Source organism: Diabrotica virgifera, chromosome 2 (assembly GCF_917563875.1).
Source record: "Diabrotica virgifera virgifera chromosome 2, PGI_DIABVI_V3a".
NCBI lineage: Eukaryota > Metazoa > Arthropoda > Insecta > Coleoptera > Chrysomelidae > Diabrotica > Diabrotica virgifera.
Window position 1 is genome coordinate 130,366,378 of NC_065444.1, and position 21,996 is coordinate 130,388,373.

At 32.4% G+C, this 21,996-nt stretch overlaps 1 protein-coding gene across 2 annotated transcripts in view; it reads right to left on the minus strand.

Moving 5' to 3' along the window:
* LOC114335657 (bifunctional 3'-5' exonuclease/ATP-dependent helicase WRN-like) overlaps positions 1-21,996 on the minus strand; it is a 104,058-nt gene that overhangs the window by 38,699 nt on the left and 43,363 nt on the right. For both annotated transcript variants that reach the window (XM_028285925.2, XM_028285924.2), the window contains exons 6-8: positions 17,608-17,881; positions 13,555-13,728; positions 6,432-6,664 (exon numbers count right to left, since the gene is read on the minus strand). In XM_028285925.2, the coding sequence (XP_028141726.1) occupies positions 6,432-6,664; positions 13,555-13,728; positions 17,608-17,881 (681 nt within the window). The remainder of the gene's footprint in view (positions 1-6,431; positions 6,665-13,554; positions 13,729-17,607; positions 17,882-21,996) is intronic.

Here is a 21,996-nt window from a genome sequence, read left to right on the forward strand (position 1 = left end):
GCCCATTCTAGAGCTTGATAAATCGCGAACATTTCTGCAGAGTATATGGAGCATTGTTTATCTAACTTGAACATCAAGGATTCTTGGTGATCCGGAATATATACAGCACATCCAACTCCCAATGTTGATTTTGAACCATCCGTGAAAATCCTGCATGGATTATCAAGCTTGGCTATATGTTGCTGAAAGTCAACTGGATTCTCAGTGTCAAAATTTGGGAACCAAACATTAACATTGGCATAAGATATATTCAAACTCGATTTAAAGAAAGTTAATTCACCTGGACTGTTTAAGTGCTGAGAGACGTTCGAGTATGCCACTGCTAAAATAGGAGAATTCCTGTTATGTCACCATTTGTCGACAAGATTAGAAACAGAGATGTCACATATTTTTTGTAGTAGTTCAGTTTGGTTGTAAGATTGGCATTTAAGAATAAATTTTTCGGCTAAAAATAGTCGTCTTAAATGTAAAGGAGGCTCCATGGATTCAGCTAAAAGATTCTCTATAGGCGTAGACTTGAGCGCACCTAGAATTAACCGTAGAGCCTTATATTGAATGCGATCTAGTTTTTTAAGGCGACTGTTTGTGGCAGATCCATATAGAATGCTTCCATAGTCGATAATGGATCTGGTATATGCACGAAAAAACATTAAATTAATTTTAGGGTCAGCACCCCATCGATAGCGATTAACTACTTTAAGAATATTTAAACTTTTGTCACATTTTATTAAGCACTTATTAATGTGTTCATCCCATGTTAACTTTAACCAAAAGATGTTTGACAAAATTGACTTCTGGCCAGCCAGATCGGCGAAATACCCCTATGTGCGACGGACGTATTGCTTGACAATTTGGATTTAGGTTCTAGTTACACTCCACATCAAAGCTGGATTTATGCCATTGGTTGCTTTTACTTCGGGGGGTGACAACCCTCCTTGGGGTGAAAAACATACGTTTACAATAAGTGCGGAAATGTATATAAAAAAGTCCGGAAATGTATAAATTGACTAATTATAAGCAACTTTTGTTCTATAGGGTTTCTTTATCTATGTTAATACTTTTCAAGTCATTTGCGAGTGAAAATATTTATTTTTCAACAAAAAGACAACGTTTTCAGACGGGTTTTTCGCAAATAACTCAAAAATAAGTATATATCGAGTAAATATTAGATATCGAAAAAATATTTGTAGCAAAAATGTAGCTTATAAGATACAAAAAAAAATGATGTACTTATTCATGAAGTCCACAGTAAAAGCACAGTTGAAGCTCATGAAAAATTATTCTTATTTGTCCAATTCCAAATCGAATATTTCAACCTGAAATAACCAAAAAATGAAGCAATTTTCGGGAAAACTCATTAACACTTTTTCTAAATGTTTCAAAAAAGCTTTATTTTTATTTTTATTTTTTATAAAAGTTTCTAGCATCAAAACTATCCGAGTTACGCTCAAAATAAAGTTGGCGATTTTTTGGTAAAAAAAAATCGTGAAAATCTGCCCCTATATTTCGCAACCCAAATAAAATTTATCATTAGCGCTTTACCTTACTTATTATTATTATTTACTTTAAATATTTATTGTTTATATATGATCTGTAAGTTTGACCGGTTCGAAGTTCTTATTTTTGAAAAAATTTGGTTTCATTGAAAAAAAGTTTTATTATTTTGTAAAAATGCTTCTTTTTCAAAATAACTTAAATATGTTGGTTTTATTTTGTTTCTCTTTAAGACAAAAATTGGTTAAGATATGGCTGTTTTAAATTTGCATATACTCGTGATTAGTGACTCGTTCAAGCCCTTTCAACTAGAACCCTTTTAAAAATAAACACTTTGAACCGGTGAAACTTACAGGTCACATAAAAAAGTTAATTAATTTCGTAAGGCGATAATGAAGCCGTGTGAAGTTGGCACCTCTAAATACGAATTTTTCAAAAAAAATTTTTTTTGAATTGTCCATCAAATGTCCACTCTTGTCCAGCAAAAAATTTTTTTTGTCCACCTTTTGTTTACGAGATACTAAAAAAACGTGAAATAAGGCCCAACACCCCGAAGTCAAAAAAACGTCGTAAAAAATGATACGTTTGATTGTCCAACTGTTGTCCACACTTGTCCAGGCATTTTTTTTTATTGTCCACCTTTTATTTATTTAAATTAGCAATAATTATCGTTTGTTAGTAAAAATGCCAAAGAATGAGAATCTTTGGAAATTTTTTTTCACGTTTGGTTGTCCGTCGAATGTCCACCCTTGTCAAACAAATTTTTTTTTGTCCACCTTTTGTTTACGAGATACTAAAAAAACGTGAAATAAGGCCCAACACCCCGAAGTCAAAAAAACGTCGTAAAAAATGATGTTTGAATGTCCAACTGTTGTCCACACTTGTTCAGGCATTTTTTTTTAATTGTCCACCTTTTATTTATTTAAATTAGCAATAATTATCGTTTGTTAGTAAAAATGCCAAAGAATGAGAATTTTTGGAAATTTTTTTTCACGCTTGGTTGTCCGTCGAATGTCCACCCTTGTCCAACAAAATTTTTTTTGTCCACCTTTTGTTTACGAGATACTAAAAAACGTGAAATAAGGCTTAACACCCCGAAGTCAAAAAAACGTCGTAAAAACTGATACGTTTGATTGTCCAACTGTTGTCCACACTTGTCCAGGCATTTTTTTTAATTGTCCACCTTTTATTTATTTAAATTAGCAATAATTATCGTTTGTTAGTAAAAATGCCAAAAAATGAGAATCGTTGGAAATTTTTTTCACGCTTGATTGTCCGTCGAATGTCACTCTTGTCCAGCAAAAACTTTTTTTTGTCCACCTTTTGTTTACGAGATACTAAAAAAACGTGAAATAAGGCCCAACACCCCGAAGTCAAAAAAACGTCGTAAAAGCTGATACGTTTGATTGTCCAACTGTTTTCCACACTTGTCCAGGCATTTTTTTTAATTGTCCACCTTTTATTTATTTAAATTAGAAATAATTATTGTTTGTTAGTAAAAATGCCAAAAAATGAGAAATTTTGGGAATTTTTCACGTTTGATTGTCCGTCGAATGTCCACCCTTGTCCAGCAAAAATTTTATTTTGTCCACCTTTTGTTTACGAGATACTAAAAAACGTGAAATAAGGCCCAACACCCCGAAGTCAAAAAAACGTCATAAAAACTGATACGTTTGATTGTCCAACTGTTGTCCACACTTGTCCAGGCATTTTTTTAATTGTCCACCTTTTGTTTATTTAGATTGGCAATAATTATTGTTTGTTAGTAAAAATGCCAAAAAATGAGAATTTGTGGAAATTTTTTTTTACGTTTGATTGTCCGTCGAATGTCCACCCTTGTCCAACAAAAAGTTTTTTTTGTCCACCGTTTTTGAAAAAAATTTTTTGGACAGGGAAGAAGTACAAGTTTCCGAATTCGAGAAAAAGTTGTCAGGACTAACAGCTTTGGATTGTCCAATAGTTGTCCATTCGTGTTCAGACATTTTCATGACTTGTGAAACATTGGTTTTTTCTCAGCAATATTTTTTAGTTTGGTAGCAACAATGGATCATGTATGCGAATTCCAAAAAATGATATTTTTATTCAACGCCGTGTAGGAAAGGTTACCTTTCCACACGCTCGAGCGATGCAATATTCGCATTTTCACACATTGTTGAATAAAATATCGTTCTTAACTAGTGTGGAACAGTTTTTTAACTCATCTGATTACAATGCTCGCCTTCGGCTCGCATTGCAACCCTCAGATTCGTTTAAAAAAACTTTTCCACACTAATGAAGAAATATATTATTGTTTGTTTGATGTTTTTAACTTTTACTATTGCTTAGCAAGAACATTTTCGTTGTCCATTTTTAGCCTAAGAGGTAATTAGAAAATGATACATATATTTGACCCATAATAAGGCCAAGCACCTGGACTTTGAAAAAAGATCGTAAAAACTAATAGATTTGACTGTCCAACTGATGTCTAGACATATTTTGGCATTTTTTTTATTTGTACACTTTCTATTTTTCTTTTTTTTTTTTGTTGATCGCAATTATTTATAATTCGGTAATAACATATTAGAAAATTCCTCGGAAGTATGATTAATTTGATGAAAAAAACTTTTTGCTGACAAGGGTGGACATTCGACGGACAATCAAACGTGAAAAAAATTTCCAAAAATTCTCATTTTTTTGGCATTTTTACTAACAAACAATAATTATTGCTAATTTAAATAAATAAAAGGTGGACAATTAAAAAAAATGCCTGGACAAGTGTGGACAACAGTTGGACAATCAAACGTATCAGTTTTTACGACGTTTTTTTGACTTCGGGGTGTTGGGCCTTATTTCACGTTTTTTTAGTATCTCGTAAACAAAAGGTGGACAAAAAAAATTTTGCTGGACAAGGGTGGACATTCGACGGACAATCAAACGTGAAAAAAATTTCCAAAAATTCTCATTTTTTGGCATTTTTACTAACAAACGATAATTATTGCTAATTTAAATAAATAAAAGGTGGACCATAAAAAAAAATGCCTGGACAAGTGTGGACAACAGTTGGACAATCAAACGTATCAGTTTTTACGACGTTTTTTTGACTTCGGGGTGTTGGGCCTTATTTCACGTTTTTTTAGTATCTCGTAAACAAAAGGTGGACAAAAAAAATTTTGCTGGACAAGAGTGGACATTTGATGGACAATTAAAAAAAAAGTTTTGAAAAAATCGTTTTTAGAGGTGCCAGCTTCACACGGCTCGATAATGATAAGTTTCATTTGGGGTGCTAAATAGGGGGAGATTTTCACAATTTGTTTACCAAAAAATGGGATTAACTGTATTTTGAGCGTAACTGGCTTAGTTTTGATGCTAGAAACTTTTGTAAAAAATAAAGCTTTTAAACACTTTAAAAAAGTTCTAATGAGTTTCCCCGAAAAGTATTTCATTTTTGGTTATTTCACGTTGAAATATTCGATTTGGAATTTGAACGAGTCGAAAAAACTTTTCATGAACTACAACTTTTCTTTTACTGAGTCGATAGACTTCATCTTTGTTTCAATTTTTTATAAGCTAGATACATTTTTGCTAACAATTTTCTTTTCGATCTAATACTTACTCTTTGAACTATTTGCTAAAAATCGCCTAAAAACGTGGTTTTTTTGTTAAACAATAAACATTTTTACTCATAAATAACTTGAAAAGTCTTGAGTTGACCAATTCGGTGGTGAAACTGAAATTTTCGTAAAATATGGCGATACACGGTATCGCCATATTTTACGTTGATTTACTGGTCTGTAACACATATAGGTATTTGTTACACATGTCGCATTTAGTAATTTTTTAAAGGGGGCCCCATTTCCAATTCTGCGGGGGGGGGCCGACGGAGTTTGTTACGCCACTGTTAACTACTATGCAAATCCTATGACTTCGGCAGATCCGTTAGGAACAAGCTGTCTAACTACAGCCGATATAATTTTTATTTGACCCTGGTATATCCAGACCAGTAATCAGCGTTTTTACTGCTCGGCGAAGGTTAATAGAACAATGTTTGAAATCCAGCAACGGGGCCATTACTTACTGCTGCTCACAAAACGCAGACTTGCATTTGCCCGTGAACACCTCATTTGGAGAATAGACGATTGGAAAAAAATATTATTTACGGATGATTGTAGAATACCAATTTATCGTAAAGATAGTCAAAATAAGGGCGATATAAGGGCTGGAGAACGTTACGCTGCCTGCACTCCATCCCACGGGGTTTCTCTTGTTGGTGGCTCAGTAATATTTTGGGCAGGGATTTTTTGAGGCACACACGGGTCTCTCTTCATTGAAAGAAGCGCATTAACAGTACCCAGATGCTTAACGAAGATCCTACATCATGTAATGCCTTATGCTAGACTTATTGGCAACGGTGTTCTGCTAATGCAAAATAATGCGAGACAACACGCGCCCAAGGATGGTAACATAGTATCTTGAAGATACTGATATTCCAAAATGAACAGGCCATTTAAACTTCAGATCTTAATATTATTGAGCATATATGGAGCCTTCTCAAAAGGCCTATAAGACTTCGTGTATCTGCTCCAACAACATGTGCTTCAACAAGAGCTTCGAATGGCTCTCATTAAGTAATGGAATACTTTTCCCCAAAGGGACATCCAAATCAGTTTCATGCCAAATCGAATGATGCTTGTCATCCAGTATTGTGGTGACAACACACATTATTGAAACACGTGATACTTATCTTTTGACTCTATAATTCAATAACGTAATAATGTGGGGTTACGTACTACAAGAGTAACTGAACCAATACACAATAGATTTAATTTGATATAAGTAACTAAGAAAACGATAAAAAATTTCTAAAATTTTATGGGTGGCCCGTTTTCTCTGACGCACAGTTTATATTGATATATTGAAGCATTTTTAATAATTTAGAAAAAATAATAACACATACTTACCAATTTCGGTCCACCAATTGTTTGATTTATTTTTTCCACATCCCCATAAAGGTTTATCATACAAATATTCATACTTTTTCTCAGCCTTTCCTACTAAAATTTTGACGTAGGTGTTAATGCCATATCCAGGCATATTATCAATGACAGATAAAAATAACCTTGCATCCTCAGAAAAGTCATAATTACCATTGGTGTCTAATCCTTCATAATTTTCAAGATTGACAATTCGTTTCCTGAAAATAAGATACTCAAACTATTTAAAGAAGGACATTATGTTCACAAGAAACCACAGGGAAATTCTAGAAGTTTGCATGTTCGAGGAAGAAAAATTTCAGGATAATTGATACACAAACTTTTTCACGGTGATGCTTTAAGCTGGCTTTACATTTACGAGTACACGCATCCAAGTTACGAGTAGAACTGCGAACGTTTACATTGAATACGAGCGTTCCTTTTTACTTTTTCTTCACTTTATATATGGAAATATTCATTATATCTGCAATAGCTTCAAATGCATTATTTATTTTGTTGATATCGCGATATTCCTTGAGTTTACATTCCACGAACATTCAAATGATCGGTGAAAACAGGGCCGCCGCTAAAGGTGTTGGCCGCCCGTGTGCAACTTAATATTTACCGCCCTCTTCCAATTTCAACACTTTAGAAAAATGTACCTTACTAGTATTTAAAGAAATGTGCAGAAGTAATGTGTTGAGTAAATGTCTTGTTACTTTGAAAAGTCGACTTCATTGTCTTTCCAAAGAGACGCTAATTGTATCTGAACGTCTGCTGTCCTTCCGGTGAGTACCGATTCCACAAGGATAGAAACTATTTCCATCTATTATTTCTAATAAATGAAATATCTCTCTGTCTGTTCTCTTCTCCCTCTTTTTCTCTTCCTGTTCTCTTTCTTTCTTCCTCTCGCTTGGTTTATGTTTCTCTCTTCCTTCCCTCTTTTCCCTCTTATCTTCTCCGTCTTTTCCATTGCTTTTGATTGCACTGGTTCTAGATCCGATTTATTCCTTTCCTTCTACTTCTCGCCTCCAGCTTTTCTCCCCTCGACTTTCGTCCCTTCCTTTTTCCCTCCCTCTTTTGTTTTCTGTTTCGCTCCCGCTGCTCTTTCTTCCGCCTTTATTGTTTTTTTTTGTCCTATTTTTCTTCCCACGAGTTGGGTCGTGCTGATCGGTTCAGTGGGGCAGTGCGCCCTTGCCCCTCCAAGGCTATTTTCCACTCGGGTTCGCCATCTCCCTTAGGCATTGCTTGTAACCCACTATGTTACCACTGGGCCATCATCCCTTCGGCATGATGGTGTTACACCTTGAGGTTGGGGTGGCGGTATATTAGGATGATCCATAGCCGTCATCCCTATGCATATCCGTTTGTTTTCATTGGTTTCCTTCACTGGTTTCAGAGGGTTTCTCCTCGAGTATAGGTTTGGGTATCAGGATGTGTACCTATGATGGGTAGTGGTGGGTGTCGTATGATAGTTGGGAGTATTAACTATCACACAGGGACAGGTTAGGAGCTTGGCTAGAGGAGAGCGGACAGCTGCTCCAATTTGTTTCCTTTTACGATGAGCAGGAGAAGCTGTGGAGGTATTCTATTTGAGCGGCCCGCCTCCACACGGGACGAGAAAAATATCTAAAAGTCCGAAAGCCGCCAGCCGCTTTGAATAAAAAAGTGTTCCCGGAACTGCTTTATGACTATACTTGCAAAAGGGCAGTGCATACAATAAATAATATTTTCTGATATTTTTGTTTAGATTAGGATGAAAAAAAGAACTATAAATGATAAATGAAATGCATTTTAGTCTTATCAGGTAATAATAATAGTTTACAGAATTATCTGAATCATTACTATTTAATTATTTGAATTTATTTTCGTTTTAAAAAAAGTATTATCATCAGTGGCCTGCTTTTGGTAGTACCTATTGTTGGCCGCCCGTGTGCGATGCACACTTTGCACACATGGTAGCGGCGGCCCTGGGTGAAAATCAATAACTGTCCCATCTGTTCTCCAAAAAATCTCAGTTCCGCCATTTTTTATCTGTAATTTATACGCACTCTCATACTGCTACTCGGTTTGCGTTCAACTTCGATCCGTACTCGTATCCAAGTGACAAGAGGTTCCGAGAAGGTGTTTATACTTAAGAGATGCACTCCGAGTAGAGTAACTCGGATGCGAGTACTCCTAAATGTTAAGCCGACTTTAGAATGGTCTAAAGTAGACGCATTCATTTCGCAGGCATAACGAATTATAACTGGAAAAAAATAGAAAATTGTCCAAAAACAGCAACTGTAAATTGAATAAAACATTACAAAACAAAAACACGTTATGATAGGCTATTGATTATATTCAAAATAAGCTAGCTAAAAGGAACTACAACGTTAACGGGGTTTTATTATTTCATATGGTCAATGGACATCTATATATGAAAAAACCGCGGAGTGCTACCATTTAAAGGGGTGCGTTTTTGAGAAATGGGTGAATTAGTCCCTGGGCACAGGTTACATTAGGGTGAGTTCTATGCACTTTTGGTACAAACATAACTACATAAAAATTGTTCCTGGTTAAATTTTCTATCTAAATATCACTTTTTAAAGTCAATGATACTTTTTTTTACAAAAATATATTCAAAAGAAAAAGTACAAAGAAACCCAAAAGAAAGAAATTTTGTTTTTTGCCCCATAAATTTTGTCTACGAGGATATAGGTATAGACATTGCTTTACAGAAAAAAAACCTTTATATTTCTTCTTTAAAATGATGTTTAGTAGAGGTAATTAGGATTTATAGTTTTCGAAATATGATTTTTCAAAGTTCGCCACTCAGCAATTTTGGGCAATTTTCTTTGTTATTTAGCAAATATTGTTCGTAACTTTTTTCTACGTAACTTTAGGTATATGCAATGGTACACGTAATAGGAATAGAAATCAATTACCTTTAAAATAGTGTACTATATAACGTTGTACGACTTTTTTTTTAAGAGATTATGGTTTTTCAAGGTTTTATACTTTTAACGATTTTTTATAATATAATATAAAAATAAAATAATATTATTATATAATATATATTATATATTATATTATATTATAGTATATGTAATATAATATTGTATTATATCATATATTATATAATACCTAATATAAAAAAAATATTATTTTTTACATTTTTTACGATTATTTCTGAAATGTCTCATTATAACTTTTTTTTTCTTGTACATGAATATACTATATATTGCTCAATAAAGAGGGCTTACTTTCTGTTATTTCAAATGGTGTATAATCTATATTTAAATAATGGAAACCAAGTGATTCTTTGATATTTTTTTACCTGTATTATTTAAAATTATTTCTTTTACAGAAATTACATAAACATTAGTCTTAGAAAACATCACTTTAGTTAAAATTATTTAAACGTTGACATTTAAAAAAATTTCAAAATCAAAGTCCATCTATTGAGTATGGTACTTCAAATAATCGTAAGTTTTGCATATCTGATTTAGTTAACACTATTAAGCATCGAGTTAAAAATCAGTGGAGTCAATCATGGCGAGATCTTTGTAAACTATCCAAATCTCAGTATTCACTGATTCAACCTTTTGTTCCAAATATACAGGGTGTAACAAAAATACAGGTCATAAATTTAATCACATATTCTGGGACCAAAATAGTTCGATTGAACCTAACTTACCTTAGTACATATGTTCACATAAAAAAAATTACAGCCCTTTTAAATTACAAAATAAAAATCGATTTTTTCCAATATATCAAAAACTATTTGAGATATTTTATTGAAAATGGACACGTGGCATTCTTATGGCAGTAGTATCTTAAGAAAAAATTATTGTGAATTTTAGACACCCTATAAAAGTTTTATGGGGGTTTTGTTCCTTTAAACCCCCCAAACTTTTGTGTACGTTCCAATTTAATTATTATTGTAGTACCATTAGTTAAACACAATGATTTAAAAACTTTTTTGCCTCTTAGTACTTTTTCGAAAAGTCGAGTTTTTATCGAGATATTTTGAATATTTGTCAAATCTACCACATATTTGTATATGGTTAAGTACGATTATGGAGACTTAGTAATAATATGAAAATTTATTTATGATTTAAATTTTTAGGTATATTTTGAACTATATTAAAAAAGAAGCCACATCTCGATAAAAGGTGCCTTATCGTAAAAATACAAAGAGGCAAAAAAGTTTTAAAAACACTGTGTTTAACTAATGGTATCGCAGTAATAGTTTAATTGGAACGTACACAAACATTTGGGGGGTTTAAAGGAACAAAACCCCCATAAAATTTTTATGTAAACATATTAATTCCCTAATTATTCCCCAAATTCCGTAAACTGACAAAAGCCTACCTATCTGAAAGACCATATTATTCAGTAGAAGATTTTCTTAATCAATAACTAAGAAATTACAGTACCCTTTGCACAAGTAGTATTTTTATTATCATTTTTTTTTTGTCTATATTTGGGTGTCATATGCAGCAGCTTAACTTTTAAACTTATTAATTACTAGGTAGACTATGCATTTGCAATTTACTTAAATTTTGCAATTGACTACTTCTGTTTAACTTCATTATTATTGTTATTATTGTAAATATATTGACGATTTATGTAATTTTAGTAAATTGGATTGTTATTGTTTTGTTGTCTTGACTTTTTATAAGCTTTGTCGATAAAATTGTACAATTTTTCATGACAATAAAGCATATTTCTATTCTATTCTAAAGAAGAAGCCCAACTCGATAAAAACTGCCTGATCGCAAAAATATTAAGAGCCAAAAAAGTTTTAAAAATATTGAGTTTAACTAATGGTACCACAATAATAATTTAATTGGAACGTACACAAAAGTTTGGTGGGGTATAAGGGAACAAAACCCCCATAAAATTTTTATAGGGTGCACAAATTTCACTATAATTTTTCTTTAAGATATTCCTGCCATAAGATTGCCACATGTCCATTTTCGTTTAAAAATCTTTAATAGTTTTCGATATATTTGAAAAAATCGATTTTCATTTTGTAACTTCAAAGGGCTGTAACTTTTTTTATGTGCATATTAGTACTAAGGTAAGTTAGGTTCATTCGAACTATTTTTGTTCCCAGAATATGTGATTTAATTTATGATCTGTATTTTTGTTACACCCTGTATATTGGTTTAAAAATTATGTAGTACCTCGAAGATATATAACAACATTAATTAGAATGGAGTTTGGACATGCTTGTTTCCCTCTACATCTATCAAGAATTAAAGTTTTTGATTCAAATCTTTGTACTGAATATCAGAAGGTGGGTGATTTGAATCACACTTTCTTTGAGTGCACAAAATACATTCCATACACCTATAATTTAATCGAAGATTTAATAAAATGTAATGTTTTTCCACCTTTCAATGTATCCCATCTATTGTCTCTGAATAGCAAAAATATATATGATTGTTTAATGAAATTTATCTGTGAAACTAAAATTAACCTATAAACTTTTAATCCTGATATTTTGATATATTATGTTCATATGAAAAAAGAAGATGTATAATGGAAAAATGTGGTGAGCAACTTGGACAGTCCATAGCGGCCAGCTGCGGCTTTTGAACTGAGTAGAGAGCTGTGGAAGAGTTTACTATGGAACTCTAAGGACCTCATTGCCTTCTTTATGTATGAATAGAAAACAAAAAGTTGTGACTGGCTAATTGACACCCCAAGTCTATGCCATAAAAGAAAAAAAAGTCCATCTCTTCGTTAGCATTAGCTTCAATATCTTCCTCTGACACCTCAGTTATCTTAGAGCTTAGAGTTCCCACAATTAGTACCCATGCACATGCACCCTTTGCAGAATATTGAACAACTAATTTCTATCTTCCTACAACCGCAGTTTTTTGTACATCCTTTGGTACATTTACATGCTATTTTTTCAAGCAAAACTTGTGGTGCAGGAGCTTTGACAGTAAATATTGGAATTAATCCATATTTTGAAGTTTGCCCGGCCGGGTCGAGTGGATCCAAAGTATTACCTATAAAAAATAAAATTCAATCATAACACACAATCACATAAAAAGTTATAGTGAGGAATTTAAAAAATAATCCTAAAATCAAAAGTCGTTGCAAGTACTTATTACATTTTGAAAAAGCATATTTTATTCAAAAATAATCCTAGAATTTTTTATAATACACCATTTTAAATTATTTTTTATTATATAATATATACCTAAATGTAGAAAAAAAAAGTTATATTGGGAAATTTAAAAAATAATCGTAAAAAATATAAAAACTCGTTAAAAGTATAAAGTCTTGAAAAAGATAACCTCTTTAAAAGAAGTCATACAACATTATACAGTAGAACATTTTAAAGGTAATTGATTTCTATTCCTCTTACATGTACCATTGCATATGCCTAAAGTTACGTAGAAAAAAGTTACAGAACAATATTTGCGAAATAACAAGGAAAATTGTCCAAAATTGTTGTGAGTGGCGAACTTTGAAAAATCATATTTCGAAAACTGTAAATCCTAATGACTTCTACCAAACATCATTTTAAAGAGAAAATATGTAAGTTTTTTTTCTGTGAAGCAATGTCTATACCTATATCCCCGTGGACAAAAGTTATGGGACAAAAAACAAAATTTCTTTCTTTTGGGTTTCTTTGTGCTTTTCTTTTGAATATATTTCTGTAAAAAAAGTATCTTTGACTTTAAAAAGTTATATTTACATACGAAATTTAACCAGGAACAATTTTTATGTAGACGTGTTTGTACCAAAAGTGCATAGAACTCACCCTAATGTAACCTGTGCCCAGTTACTAATTCACCCATTTCTCAAAAACGCACCCCTTTAAATGGTAGCACTCCGCGGTTTTTTCATATATGGAGATTCACTGACCATATGAAATAATAAAACCACGTTAACGTTGTAGTTTCTTTCTATAGTACATAATCAATAGCCTATGATGATTGGAGAAGCGAATGAGGACTCGAATTTCTTTATAGACACTGAATACGTATAATTTATAATGTAGAGATAATGAGATATTAACGAAAAGCAAAAGACCTATTAAAACAAATGAAAAAACATAGAGTATACTTTAATGATATATACTATTAAATTGAAAAATACTTACGGTTCTGAACAGTTATCGCAACATCTATCTCGCTTAGCTGTATTCATCGTCTCTTCGAAATATGAAAGGATAAATTTTCTTCGGCATTCCGTAGTTTCAACGTAATTCGTAATATTGTTTAATAGAGCTTCCTTTCGTTCTTTATTGATTGCAGACAGTTCTTTTTGTAAAAATCTACATCAAAATGTTAATAAAAATCAAAACTCCAATATATTAAGGCAAGATAAAAATATTTTAATAAAGCAGGAAGTACATTTAGTGCTGTCGCCAAGGGGGTACAACGGCCTCCTTTATTTAGATGGACTTACCCAAGTTTTTTTTATGTATTTTGACCCGTAGAACACGAATCTTTTGGGTAACAGTTGTCGATAAGATTGTTATAAACAAAAAACCTGCAAAATTACAAAAAAGTGATTTTTCGCAAAAGAGAGCGAAATTTTTTGTATCATTCTGAGCAAAAAAATATTCTTACCAGTTTTTTCGTAGGATGCATAGATTTCGAGATAAACGCGATTGAACTTTCAAAAAATCGAAAAATAGCAATTTTTCAACCCGAATAACTTTTTATTAAAAAATAAAATAGCAATTCTGCTTGCAGCATTTAAAAGTTCAAGTCAAATTATACCGCTTTTGATTATTTGTATTACTAAAAATTATTTTTTTATTGTTATGCACAGCTATAAACAAATAGTGCTTGAGTGATGTTTTCAGTGTATCTCTCATTTAAAATCAAACAAGTAGGTACAAGTGCAAGCGCCTAAAAACAGGCAATTTCTACATAGCGGGCACGCTTCAAAACGCTCAAACACTATTTTTATAGCTTTGTTCAACAAAAACTCAATTTTTAGCAATGCAAATAATCAAAACTGGTGTTGTTCTGAAGCTATTTTCTTGTGGCATTTTTACAATTTTAACTATTTAGAATGGGAAATAAGCCACAATATTATTAAAAAATGATTTTTATTAACGTTTCGACGCCCAAATCGGGTGCCGTTGTCAAAATACAAAATACTATTGTATTTTGTATTTTGACAACGGCACCCGATTTGGGCGTCGAAACGTTAATAAAAATCATTTTTTAATAATATTGTGGCTTATTTCCCATTCTAAATAGTTAAAATCAAAACTGGTATAATTTGACTTAACCCGGGAGCAGTCGCGCTCACTTCTGTCAAGTAAGTAGTCGCGCGCAGAGAAAAAATCTCACAATACAAATTTAAATACGAATTTAAAAGAAATTTCCATTTTATAATATTTTCATTTACTTGTTATGTTAAAAATATCTATTTCTAACAATTTTAAAGCTAATTAGTTCTCACCAAAGCCATAAATTCCACAAAAAAAATTAAAAAATAAAAAAAACTAAAAAAATATTATGCATTACTACGATCCTCCTGGAGGCACTTACGAGTGGAAAGCAATGTTGCAAAATTGTTCATCAAGTTATCACGGAAAAGGATAAAATGTGAGATTTTTTCTCACGGCGCGACTGCTCCCGGGTTGTACTTTTAAATGTTGCAAGCAGAATTACTATTTTATGTTTCAAAAGTTATTCGGGTTCAAAAATTGCGATTTTCCGATTTTTTAAAGTTCAACCGCATTTATCTCGAAAACTATCCTACGAAAAAACTTGTAAGAACATTTTTTGCTTAGAATGACCCAAACTATTCAAAAAAATATTTTGTTGTGAGAAAAATCGCTTTTTTGTAATTTTGCAAGTTTTTTGTTTATAACAATCTTATTGACATCCGGACCAACTGTTACCCAAAAAATTCGTGTTCTACGGGTCAAAATACATAATAATAAAAAAAACTTGGGTATGTCCATCTAAATAAAGGAGGCCGTTGTACCCCTCTGGCGACTGTACTATATGTAAAAGTTAATAAAGATAAAACATTCACATTATCCAGCCTTACTAGATGGAATTTAATTTATTTCTTTATTATTGAATTTTATTTTTCTTGTATTTTTCATTTTTATATATTTTATAAAATGTTTTTTAAATAAAAATTACCTTATTTTACACTTAAACATTTACTTAATATTGAAAAGTGTTGTAGATATGATAGTTATTTCATCCAATAACATATTTTTGTCTACCTACACACTAAGTATTTTGATTAGGATCACTGATTTTTGTAAGTTTCAGTCTGTTTTACGTCTTGCAGCGGTCAGCACCTAGAGATTTGCAACTTTTTGCATTGTGTTCAGGATGACATTAGGAAAAAGGTCTACTATACAAAAACGGATTGAAATGCATAATTGCTCTTTAAAGTGCATGGAATGCATTAAAAAGTGCCTAACCATGTCAAAATAAGTATAAAAGGTCAGATTTTGTAATTCAGGGGGTTTTTGGTGTCACTGAATACGAATACGTCATCAGGACCGGCGCTCGGAGCACCTGGTGTCCAGGGTCACTGCTGATGCACGCCATCTTCTAGAATTTCGAGGCTTTCCGACACTAAATTGATGCAAACAGATTTGGTGGTGTTCCATTTAAAATAAGTATAATTCAAAAATGTCATCAAAAAATGTTTCATACGAAAAAATATAACTTTGATATACCACTCTTTTTGGAGTACCTTGTATAATTCACATTAGTTTTAAATTGTAGTGTTAATAGTCCTGTATATTCGTATGAAGAAAAAAAACTTTGAATGTTAAGTCATTTTCCGTATAGCGACCGACTCGTATACGATGAGCCACCCTGTACATTCATGAGCGAAAGCGTCACTCCAGCTCATAGGTACCTTTCATCAGTATTTTATCACTAATAATAGTATTGATAATAAAAACATAAGTTAAAACAAAATTATACCTTGATCAATCATATACTATAATCCAAGTACTGGTACCTAATAATATATTATATGAAACAAAATTAGACAAAAATATTTTGCCTTTTATTTATGTTATTGTTCTGAAGCTATTTTTTTATGGCATCTTATGCAATTTACTATTTTATTTGGGAATAAGCCACAATTTAAGTTTGAAATTAAATTGGTTAAAGTTACGTTTCGATTTCCACTTTGGAAATCGTTATCAAAATTCAAAACATTAATAAACTAAACAAATTTTATTTTTGTTCCTTGTTAAAAATATTCTTTTTTCTTTTAATAATTTATTTTTTTCTGGTTCATCCATATTGACAATTCAGCAATATTATATATTTTAAAGTAGATGACTTTAAAATGATATTGCCATATTTATGAGTTGCCTTCCTGGAACGACTGTATTGCAAGATAGTTCATTGACAACTTTATTTAAAATTATCCGTCAAAAAATCCGTCTAATTATGTTAAATGAAACCAATTTTGTCGCAAATTCATCGGCAGAATGTGGTTACCCATACTAAAAGAGGAAATCGATAGAAAAAAAAATATCACGATTAGTAAGTCAATAATATATCGACGATACAGCATGTATATTTTAAAATAAGATACATACAAAAATTAGAGTTTGATCTTAATTTTGAGAGCAAACTAAATGTAAGACCAAATACTTACACGTCGGCAAAGTATCATGAGATTTTTTTTCTGGTTTTTTCCGCGTGATTTACTATGGGATCACTAATACGAGAATTTTACTGTCACCATTGCAGGTTGTCTTTTTAAAAACAAATCACGTGCTATGATTTTTTTGACGGATATTTTTAAGTTAATGTTGATTTCATGTAATCGAATGAACTATATTCCACTAAAGTCATCCCAGGAACGCAACTCATAAATACTGGCAATACTATCATTTTAAAGTCACATACTTTAACATGTATGTCTGAATTGTCGATATGAATAAATCAGATAAAATTTAATTATTCGAACTTTTTTACCAAACAACAAAAACAAAACTTGCTATTATTTGCAAATGGTTAAATTTGTTTAATTGATTAATGTTTTGTATTTTGATAACGATTTCCGAAGTGGAAATCGAAACGTCAAATAAATAAATTTAATTTCAAACTTAAATTGGGGCTTATTCCCAAATAAAATAGGAAATTGTTTTATGTTGTACTAGATCATATCAATTAAAACATAAATTTAAATTTATACTAACCTATGAGACCTAAAATCTGCCGCAGAATAAAAGCAAACACAGGTTGCTGGTTGGCCATCTCTACCTGCTCTTCCTATTTCTTGGTAATAATTTTCTATACTACTAGATATTCCATAATGAATTACATTCCTTACATCTGGCTTATCAATTCCCATACCGAATGCTATAGTTGCGACCACTACATCTACCTGATCTCTAACAAATTTTTCATGGGCCTCTTGCCGCTGCTTTAATGGTAGACCGGCATGATAAAGACCACAATTAATATTTGAAACTAAAATAAAAAGTTAACTGTGAAGAAGAAATACAAAAAAAAATTATGTCAGGCAACCGCGCTATATATGCTCTCAATGGGTTGTTAACCCTTTCGCTGCGGAGCTACTGAGAGTATTTGCACCTCGTCACTGCGGCGCTAATAGACGTCTCCCGCAGTGAAGCAAATAGTTTTGGCTTTTAGGTTACAGTTGACTTAATTGTTGGAATTCTATCATTTGTTTTACTTTATTATTTTATTTCAACTATTTATTGCCAATTCTAGAACTATTATAATATATATAATAAATAATGTAGTAAAACAAATGATAGGGTTCATTTGTTCTTATGGTTCTTCCAATTCCGCCATCGAATAATGTTTACCCCTTTTTGGTGGCAGCGGCATATGTAATAGTTATTACCAGTATTTTTTATCTCAAACAAAACGTAATAATTAGCGACAATTTCACTTTACGGTACTAACGCATTCGCAATACTAAACACCTCAGCTACCCAGTTACCCCGCCCAGATACTCATCCCGCTCGAGGCACTTTAGGTGGGCGGTTCACGCCCATTCATTACGAAAACATCTGATGACATTATATTTTATATTTTGTTTACGTTATTTTTTGTCTATCCGCAAATAATCGCTAACCGCAGCGAAGCGGTTAGCCCTGTCGCATAAATGCGTTTCCCGCACATCTCGTGCACTACTGAAATTACGCAAATATGCGGTTCCCGCAGTCAAAGAGTTAAGAAGCAAAATATATCTCGAAGAGCAAAACAACTAAAAACCTACAAGACCGTAATAATGACGTATGCTTCTGAAACATGAGTCACAACAAAAAAACACCAAGAGTTGTTATTAGTTTGGGAGAGGAAAATACTGCACAAAATCTTCGGTGGGAAAAACTTAAATGGGCAATGGATAAGAAGAACAAATAACGAATTAACAGCTCTATCCAGATCCTAACATATTAGCAGTAATTAAGGCGCAAAGACTTAGATGGTTGAGCCATCTAGAATTCTCAGAATGGTACTATCTAGTGCATTGGCAGGGAAAAGGCGAAGAGGAAGACCAAGGTCACGATGGAGTAATGGGGTTTTTTTATATAAGCTTTTATTAACAATCACAATTACACATTCTATAAGTTAATTTGATAACAAGTACAATAGCTTATATAAACTATAATATTGTACACTAATATGGCGTAATGGAGTACATCACCCAGCGATTTCACCTCAGTTTCAACGAAGATCTATAGGCCATAATTTTCGCAATCTTCTGTTATTTAATGGCTGCAGTAGTGGTAATATTAATTGGTTGGGGTGACCTTCCAATTTCTCATGGTGTCTGTTGGCTCTTTCTTGAATCACTATGCTGACTAATAGACGGAGAGGCAGCGCTGAAAAATCTCTTTGAATTTACTAAAGCTAAATATTTCACAGTTGATTACTGTGATTGTGTAGAGAAACATACTGCGGTCGGTCAAGCGAAACGTAGAACAGGGGTTACTGAGAGGGTATCAAAGTTGATTTCCTACGAAGGTAATTAAATCCATTTACTAAGGCTGAAAATCAGTACACACATTCTAAATTGAATATAAATAAAAGTTATTATAGTCGGTCAGCTGTATGATGGGACAGAGCCCGTCGGTTGGCCCCAATGAATGTACAGGGTTATTCACTATAGTTTGACCCCCCTGTAAATTGCTTTATTTACAGAATTAGAAAAAAATGTAAAATACAAAAGTTATTCGATTTTTTAATTATGATTTTTTGACATATTATATATCGTACTAGTGACGCCATCTATCTGGGCGTGATGACGTAATCAACTATTTTTTTAAATGAGAATAGGGGTCGTGTGCTAGCTCATTTGAAATTTTATTCAATTCTCTATACAGGACTATAAACATTAAGATCATTATTTATACAGGTTGTCCAAAAAAATTTTTGAATTATTAATTAAACAATTAATTTAGTTAAAAAAAATTTTTTGGATAATTAATCATGTTAATGTTTATATTACTGAATAGGGAATTGAATAACCTTTCAAATGAGCTAGCACTCGACCCCTATTCCCATTTAAAAAAATAGTCGATTACGTCATCACGCCCAAATGGATGACGTCACTAGTACGATATATAATATGTCAAAAGATCATAATTTAAAAATAGAATAACTTTTGTACTTTACATTTTTTTCTAATTCTGTAAATAAAGCAGTTTACAAGGGGGTCAAAATATAGTGAATAACCCTGTACATTCACTGGGGCTGACCGACCGGCTCTGTCCCGTCATACAGCTGGCCGACTATAATAACTTTTATTTATATTTAATTTAGAATGTGTGTACTGATTTTCAGCCTTAGTAAATGGATTTAATTACCTTCGTAGGAAAGCAACTTTGATACACTCTCAGTAACCCCTGTTATACGTTTCGCTTGACCGACCGCAGTATGTTTCTTTACACAATCACAGTAATCAACTGTGAGAAATCTAGCTTTAGTAAATTCAAAGCGATTTTTCAGCGCTGCCTCTTGGACTATAACGGGATGTTTAGGTCTGTATGAAGTGTTTGGTTGGAAATGTACCACGGGGCATTTGCGATGGTGCGTAGAATATTTGATTGAGTTCTTTGGATTATTTTGTATTTGATTTGCTGGCACAACTCCATAGTTCGATTCCGTGTACGTCCATATAGGTTTGATGACTGTTTTATAAATGAGCAGTTTGTTCTTAATTGAGAGTCGAGATTTTTGACCTATAAGTCAATATTAATTTCTTTCAGTCTCAACTCAATTTGCTTCTTCTTCTTTAAAATGTGTTTTTTCCAGTTTAATTTAAAATCAAGATGAAGTCCCAGGCATTTGACGATATTCTGTTGGGGTATGTTGACTTGATTAAGGCTAATATTTGGGCATTGGTCTTTCCTTAGTGAGAAAGTTATATGTGTTGACTTAGTTTAATTTGCTTTTATTTTCCATTTCCTTAACCACTGTCCGATTTGGTCTAGGTGTGCTTGAAGTTTTCATACTGCAGTTGTTGAATCCTCTTGCAGCTGTAAATATAGCTGTGTCATCAGCGAAAGTTCCAATGGTGGTTTGTGGAGAGGTAGTAATGGAGTTAAAGAAGATATGAGAAGACCTAACGTAAGGAACTGGGAAAGAAAAGCGACCGACAAAAGGGGGTGGAAAAGAATAGTACATCAAGCCATGGGCCTACTAGGCTCGTAGTGCTTATATATTATTATTATTATTAAAATAACAAGTAAAAATGCTATTTAAATGAATATATTATAATCTTATTAATTCCATATATTTATTTAATTACGTTAAATAAATGTCACGATTCTAAAAAAGGGGAAACGTGGTATAATTTAGAAAAAATTACGGAAGTAATAATATCAAAGACTAGTACCGTGCTAAAACCGGTGCAACCTTAGTGTGACTCGAGTGCTATAAAAAAAGTGGTCGAGTTTTCAAAGTATCCAGAAGCTCAAATAGGAAAAAACTGTGTAGATCTGCTGAAAAAATTCACATATCTTGGATCGCTAATAAATACAACCAATAAGACAAGATGCGAAGTAAAAAAACGTATAGCAATAACAAACATAACTCTCCATGGTCTTCAGAAACATCTGAGAAATAAAAACCTAAAATGTGGTAAAACTTAACATTTACAAGACATTAATAAGACCAGTTTTGATATATGGGCTGAAACATGTAGTTTATCCTAATGAGAAAACTACTTGGTATCTAAGAGAGAAAAATAAAATAATTGATGCAAGTTTTCTTTATAAAAGGTATATTTATTTAAAAATCCTAAAAAGGGCTAAAATATAACAGAACGTTTTCGTTCTCTAAAAAGAGCATCATCAGTGGTCTTACCTACAATAAGTATAACCATAATTAGTGAAGACAAAGTTAAAATTTAAATGTTGACTAAGATAAAAAAAACAAGGTTAGGTTATACTTACAGGCTTGACATGCATCGAGAAAAATGCATAAAGACAGAGAAAAATACTTCGAAAGATTTTTGGGGCCGCAAATGAAAATGGGCTATGGCGTCGAAGATATAATTTTTAGTGAGTGTCGATAACGATTAAAGTAAACCTGGTTATGCCATCGGGCGA